General features: G+C 46.9%; 1 protein-coding gene across 1 annotated transcript in view; it reads left to right on the forward strand.

The window, feature by feature from the left end:
- The first annotated feature begins 4,497 nt into the window (after positions 1-4,497).
- ncf4 (neutrophil cytosolic factor 4) overlaps positions 4,498-7,922 on the forward strand; it is a 17,541-nt gene continuing 14,116 nt past the window's right edge. Inside the window, exons 1-3 of the mRNA XM_079730607.1 lie at positions 4,498-4,659; positions 5,039-5,123; positions 5,518-5,674. Of these exons, the coding sequence (XP_079586733.1) occupies positions 4,628-4,659; positions 5,039-5,123; positions 5,518-5,674 (274 nt within the window). The 5' untranslated portion in view covers positions 4,498-4,627. The remainder of the gene's footprint in view (positions 4,660-5,038; positions 5,124-5,517; positions 5,675-7,922) is intronic.

Here is a 7,922-nt window from a genome sequence, read left to right on the forward strand (position 1 = left end):
TTTCCTATAACGAGAGAGAGAGAGAGAGAGAGAGAGAGAGAGAGAGAAAGAGAGAGAGAGTTAGCAGAGTAAGTCTCTAGCAGAGGTCACAGCCGAATAGAGAGAGGGAGAGAGAGTCAACAAATGGACCTATCCTGAGCGATTGAGGATTGAGGAGAGTTAACACAAAGGGCTCCTCTTTTTACCACCAGGTGTGATCTCGAGTAATCATGATCTATCTTCATAGATCTGTGTGGATACTCCCATGTCTAGCGTTACGAAAGGATGGATTGTGCAATGGCTTGTAATGTCTGATAAACTCTACACCAGCTGGTAAAATAGGGGACATTTGTCTCTGGATGAACCAGTAGAGGACAGTACACCAGAAGCTCCCACAGGTGGCAGCACTGAGCTGATCCCCAGGAGACAGGCTACCAGAAGCTAAGTTGTCATGTTAATGATGAAGGTGGTTGTTGACGATTTTGCTTGTCTCATATGAAACTAAATAACAGTGTACCTGAGTTGGTTTGTTAGCTGGTAGGTTCGTGTGTGTGTGAGTGCATTCGACAGGACCTATTTCAGGTGAGAGGATGTGAAAGCAGACACACTCACACACACACATACACACACACACACACACCTGCCTGCACCAACAGTGATACATACACACAAACACGCAACGGTATTGACACACACTCACCCACACAGACACACACTCTTTAAAAATGGACACGCGCGCACATCCAAATACTTGATTATCAATTATTTTACACGTCATCTCTACATACACATCCAGTCAGAGAGAGAGAGAGATACCTTTTTAACTAATAATTCATATGGAAATATGTTTTGTCATGCCAAACATGCAGAGATGGTGTAACCTCTCTGCAGGGATGGTGTTACCTCCCTGCATGCCATCAACACAGGGCTGACACCAGAGCTAAACCACTTTGCATCATCTCAGAATGGATGAAAAACTGTTCCTACACATGTCAGCACATTTCTACACCATCTCAACGAAGAGGACACCCCAGTTGAATGTTACATGCATAACAAGCACGTTGTAAGACACGATTTACAACGAATCCAGTGCCTTTGACTGGGTGACGAATAGTTAAGTACTACAATACAGCGTACATTATGTCCTTGTATCTTTCTATGCAGCGTCTGAATACATTAGCTTACAGCGGTCGGGTCTAGCCATGTGAGGCTTGGTTTGGAAAAGCCTTCTACAGTGCTGAGCAGCCCAATCTATCTATCTCCACAATGCACTCACAATTCATGTCTACCACTGCGCTATGGCTCAATGCGTGTGTGGCGTACTGTAGCCTAATTATCCCCGGATTAAATCAAACTCTTTTCACTAGCGCACAGCACACCTCTCCTCCCATTGTCCTCCCCTGGAGCGGTTAAATAGAGTCTGTACTCTGGTTCTTCTCAGATAAGACCCAGAGAGACCCGGCCCATTAATCTACTCCCTGCTGGAAGATGTCAGCCTCCAGCCATTCAGTCATTCATCGTCCTCTCCTCCTCCTCCTCCTCCCCCTGAAGGATTGGCACGGATCAGGGATTTGATGGAGAGGAGGAGGGGAAGGACGAGGAGGAGGAGAGAAGGAGAGAGGTTGAGGAGTCGATATATATATATAGAGAGAGAGAGAGAGAGAGAGAGAGAGAGAGAGAGAGAGAGAGGAGGAGGAGAGAGAATGAGGTTGTAGATTTGATAGAGATAGAAGGAGAGGAGGAGGAGAGAGTCAGGTTGTGGAGTTTATGGAGATAGGAAGAGGAGAGATAGGTTGAAGAGTCGATGGAGAGAGGAGGAGGAGGAGGAGGGGAGAGAGAGGTTGAAGAGTTGATGGAGATAAAAGTAGTGAGAGAGATAGAAGAACAGGACATGTAAGGGAGTGTAGCAGTAGGGCAAAGAAGTAGGTGTATAGGAAGATGTGAAAGGTTGTTTGCACAGAACACTCTGTCACGCTCCCACTATCACACACACACGCGCACTCACACACAGTTTACCTCTAAACTGCTGTTTTCGGAAGACCCACAGGAGGAAAGGAGGGTTAGTGCAGGAGAAGATGTTTATGTGTGTGTGTTTTTTTATGTGTCTACAGGCTTAAATTAACTCATTTTACACGGCTCCCTTCCCATCCCTATCAAACAGACTGTATTGTAGAACATACAAGGTATGTTCTAGGAGTGTACATTGCAGGTGAGGGGGGGTGGGTGGTGGAGGGGGTCAGCAGAGGACAGCAGAGGGGGAACAATGAATGATATGAACGGGTTTTACTTGTAACTTGCAGGGAGCTCGTACTTGTACCTCTGAGAAATTAACAGGAGCAGATCACGTTTTTGTTTGGAGCGGGTAGACAGGACCTGATAGGAAGGGGTCTTTGGGTGAGCGGAGGGTCCCTTCTTACTGAGCTTTTCTCTGGGAGGGACTATGCGTGTGGATCAGAGATTAAACCAGGGTGCTAAAACACACTACCAGCACACATAGTAATGTGTAGTAATGTGTCATGATTATCCTTATTTTCTTTCCTGTAACATGGTTGTTTGGATGATCACCTGACTGAATCTGATTGGACTAGGTGAGGCTGCACACCTGTTGCACATTGAGTAATCAGTGTGCACAGGTTAAACCAGCCATCACCACACACACTGGCAACATGGAGCACCAGCGCCATGTATCATCCCCTACAAACTTATACACTAAACCAGCTTCAACATCACCAGTCTGAAGGAGCCCAGTAAAAATTAACCTATGTGGCATGATTTACATTTACATTTAGGGCATTTAGCAGACGCTTTTATCCAAATTGACTTACAATAAGTGCATTTGTTACAATAAGTACATTTGTCATAAGAAGTGATGAGGAATCCGTTTTTGTTACAGTATGAATATACTGTTACATTTCAGATGTGGCTTTATTAAAAAATGTCCCCTTCTATTATGGCTGATCATTGTTTATGTTTAAGCAATGAATCAAAGAACAATTAATCAATCATACTATTTTGTATTATACAGTCGTCTTATAAAGTGAGAGAAAAGTAAAGGTAGAGAAAAAAGGCCACAAAATCGAACTAGGAGCCAAAGTTGTGGCCGAGGCGGTGGAAATGTTGAGCTGAATCGCTTTGGTCCCTTAACAGTGAAGTGTTTGAGGTGACATTTGTTTAATAATCGTCCCCTCTCTTCTGCTCTCCCTCTCAACTTCCTCACTGAACTGGTCACCATGGTAACCAGTTCAAACACTGCGCCACTCTCGTGCTTCTCTTTATCACTTCTCCTGCCAGTGTGTGCATGTGTGCAGGGCCGCCGGACTTGGGGGGTAAGGTGGACAGGCCTGGGGGACCCAAGGCAGAGGGGGGCCCATCAGTACCTCCTGTATACAGGGCCCAGAATATGGTGCTACGGCCCTGCGTGTGTGTCTATGTGCGTGTGTGTGTGTGTGTGTGTGTGTGAGAGAACAAAGGTAAAACAAGTCATAGAAACCTAAGCACACCAAAGGAGACGCACACAGAAGCATGTGACACTTCCCTAAATTGTTGCCGCAATACTTTTCTCTGATTGTGTCACATACACACAAACACATACACACAAAAACATGCATACAAAGACACAACACACCCAGGTGCATATGACACCCTTATTTATTAGATACTTTCACATTCTATCCTCTCTCACTCTCTCTCTAACACACAAAGGCCGGCGCACAAACACACACACACAAAAACACACTGCTGCCAAGATAATCTGCTGACATCTAGTGACCGTATGATTAAACACTGTTTAAAGGTGCTGTAGGTTTAGATTTAAGAGCCATCATTCAAATGTCATTAGTTATAAACGGGTTATTGTTCAATTATCTGCGTATAGCTATTCTAGTTGCATGGGTCTTCCACTGTATATGACATCATCAATACTAGACCATCCGGCACATTTCTAGTAAGATTCATGGATGAAACTGACTGAGAAACGAGGGAGGTGGCAGAGACGGAGGGGCATTTTGTTTATGTTGACGGACGAGTATAACCCTAAAAGCTGCATCCACCACCTACCTGATTTCAACCACACACACTGCGTATGTGTGTCCACGCACTCGACTGTGAGCAATTCGGTGACTAACTGTTTAGTTAGGTCATGCATATGTTATCAGGAGGCCACGCACGACCAGCGGCCGAGACACACACACACACACACCTCATACACACACACGCGCACGCACACGCACACACACACACACACACACACACACACACACACACACACACACACACACACACACACACACACACACACACACACACACACACACACCACCCTACCTCTTAAAACACTCATAACAAAAGGCATGTTTTGTTAAGGGGGTAGGGGACCAGCCCAGGGGCCGTGTGTTTAGCGCGTTTGACTGGAGAGGAGGGTCCCTGTACCGTGTCTGCCGGTACCTCCGTCCGGCGGCTGTGTTGGACCCACCCATAGAGAAAGCAAATGTCCTGTTGCGTTTTTAGGGAACAGGCGCTTCCGCCCCATTGCGCACCAAAGCCGAAACGCTGATATTGTAACGCGAAACCACTTGATGAAAAACAGAACAACTATCAAGTGCGCATCGTTGTATTTTGTTTACTTTGATTTAACTCAGCAAGCCACACCATGTCGCTTCCTCAGCAGCTGCGGGGCGAGAGGTGAGCTCTGAATTTTGAAATACAAATATATAACAAATATATAGCGGTGGATATAGTTAAAGCTATTTGGTGACCAGTGTATGGCCCATTCGTGCGCCGTCCAACTGGTCCTTAAACTTCGCAAGGTGACTCGGTTTTTTCGGCTTGCTAGTTGTTTGAAAACATAAGTCAAGAATGTAACTATGGTTCTGTGATTCCTGGATGACTGCCACTGGCAGTCTGGAAGGAATGAAACAGAAGTAGATCAACTGCTCAAACCTATGTCCTCTAAAGTTCGGAACCGTGAATCTTAATCTGCTTTCAAATGAACAGCTCAGTATTAGCTTTATAGTCCGGTACATATCTTGACGATGCTCTTTTATTATTGATCTTAATTCAGTGACTTTGACCAACTGCCTAATGACGTCCCAGTCAGCGTCTGCATCGCCGACATCGAAGAGAAGAAAGGCTTCATCTATTACTTTGTAAGATATATCTGCCTGTCCGTCTTTTAGCCTACTGCCCCTCTGTCGCTCTGTCCTCAATATGTCAAACCTGTCCATCATTTATCATAATACTCGTGTGTGCTTGTGTGTGTGTGTGTGTGTGTGTGTGTGTGTGTATTTGTGTCTGCCTTTAAATGTATGTGTGTGTTTATTTATGTGTGCCCCTTTGTGTGTGTGTATCTTTATATTGATGTGCGTGTGTATATGTATGCATGTTTGCCCCTGTGTGTGTGCCAATGTGTTTGTTTGTTCCTGTTTGTCTGTATGTGTGTATGTGCGTGCGCACCTGTGTGTGGGTTTGTGGGTTTCTTACCCTGTGTTTGTTTGCCCACATTTGTGTGTGCGTGTGTTTTCCCCCCTGTGTGTGTGTCAGATGTTTGTGATGGAGGTGAAGAACAAGGGGGGCAGTAAGTACCTGATCTACCGGAGGTACCGTGAGTTCCTCGCCCTCCACCAGATCCTGGAGTCCAAGTACTCCTCCGAAGACCCCCAGAGCTACCCCAAGACCTGCATCCTGCCGCAGCTCCCCGGTCAGTCTGCCTCTGGGTGGGTGTGTGTGTGTGTGTGTGTGTGTGTGTGTGTGTGTGTGTGTGTGTGTGTGTGTGTGTGTGTGTGTGTGTGTGTGTGTGTGTGTGTGTGTGTGTGTGTGTGTGTGTGTTTGTGTGTGTGTGTGTGTGTGTGTCTTTGGAGGGAATTAATGAAACATGCAACGGGTCAGGCCGGTCGTCTAGGGGTCTGTTACAAACACCCAAGACTCTAGGACATTTGCCTCTAGGATCCCCCCCCCCCCTACTGAAGGTGATGCCTACCTGAGGGCGGCGTTGGGCAGGACGCCTCACTCCTACCTGCCCATTAATGACATCATCAAGACAAATATATACAGAGACCCGTGGATGTGACTTTGGTTAGAAATCGGGGTCGAACAGAGGGCATACGGTCGGACAAATGGGAGAGGGAGACGGACAGCAAGTGGACAGATGACCGCCCAAGGGGGACAGGGGGAGCGGGCGCTGTAGAGGGTCAGAGAAGGAGAGGAAGGAGCAGGAAGAGAAGGAGAGAGGGAGAGAGAGGCTGAGAGAGGGAGAGAGAGAGAAAGAGAGAGAGAGAGAGTGGCTGAGAGAGGGAGAGAGAGGCTGAGATGGGAGAGAGAGGCTGAGAGAGGGAGAGAGAGGTGGAGAGAGAGGCTGAGAGAGGGAGAGAGAGGCTGAGATGGGAGAGAGAGGCTGAGAGAGGGAGAGAGAGGTGGAGAGAGAGGCTGAGAGAGGGAGAGAGAGGCTGAGATGGGAGAGAGAGGCTGAGAGAGGGAGAGAAAGGTGGAGAGAGTGGCTGAGAGAGGGAGAGAGGCTGAGAGAGGGAGAGAGAGACTGAGAGAGGGAGAGAGGCTGAGAGAGGGAGAGAGAGGGGCTGAGAGAGAGAGAGACTGAGAGAGGGAGAGAGGCTGAGAGAGGGAGAGAGAGGGGCTGAGAGAGAGATAGAGAGGCTGAGAGAATGAGATGGGTGAGCGGGAAAGTGAAATAGAGAGATGGTGAAAGAAGGTCGAGAGAGAGAGCCCTACAACTCCAATTGGAAACGGGTAATCAATGTTTGCACGCTTAACAGTCTGTGATCCCTGGCGCCTCAGACATCAGCTGATTGTCCTTGTCTAAGGAACCCTGGCTGTCCTGCACTCTCTATCTTGATTTCCCATGAGCCTCTCTGCGGCCGCCATCACTGTCTGCATCGATTAGAGCGAGATGCTGTCGTCCGTGCTGGCTATGCGTGTGTGTTCGTTTGTTTGTGTGTGTGTGTGTGTGTGTATGTGTGTGTGTGTGTGTGTGTGTGTGTGTATGTTTGTGTGTGTGTGTATGTGTGTCTGTGTGTGTGTGTATGTGTGTGTGTGTGTATGTGTTTGAACTTAACAAGGCCATACCCAACACAATCTGTGATAGTTGCATTCTTGCGAGTCTATTGTAAAGAATGTAAGGTATTGTTTGTCCCCAATGAGTTCCATTACTCATGCCTGTCATCTGGTGATTAAGATTTTCAAGTCCCAGCCAAAGGTTCTGGGTTCAATCCCTCAGCCTTAAGATTAAGGTTTTGCATATGAGCTGTGACCCACTCAAAAGTCCCATCCCCTCATTTGAGCAACACTACCAGGCACGCTACCTGCACCCTTAGGGCATGAATCTGTCAGAGGATTGAATATGTGATGCCTAAACGTAACATCACGTCAATGCCAGGACATTCCAGAGTGGAGCTGGAGACAGAGTTATCTCTGGTACATTCCTCACCTTTCTTATTGAGCTTCAACCTACGCCTACTGTGCACATATTTGGGATAGTGCCAGCCATGGAGGTGGTTTCAACAGGCACCTGTTCACCTGCTGCTGCCAGAGGGCTCAGGTCTGTTCTCTCTCTCACGGCCCACCGCTGCCTCAAGCCGCCCGCATACTTTGTGTGGAGAAACTTGCCAAACTTATTTTTCAACTATTTTCTAATCGCTGACATATCGGCAGTTGAAGGCTAAAAATATTTTATGTGGTGGATGAGAAAAGCAAAGTGGGTGTGGTTCTTACTTTTCTTTCTTTCTTTATTTTTCTCCCATTTCTTCTTTCTTTAGTTGGTAAAGCATCCTGCTGTGTATTGCACACATGTGTGTGCCGTCAGAACTGTTTATTAGCATCATTTACATAGATGAACTCCCACTGGAAACCCTAAAGTGTACTAGCAAAGATCAACATGTTGTCAACATGAGCTACCACCACTGGAATCACTACAGTGTAATAACATAGATCAACAT

The sequence above is a fragment of the Pollachius pollachius genome (assembly GCF_949987615.1).
Source record: "Pollachius pollachius genome assembly, chromosome: 2".
NCBI classification, from domain to species: Eukaryota; Metazoa; Chordata; class Actinopteri; order Gadiformes; family Gadidae; genus Pollachius; species Pollachius pollachius.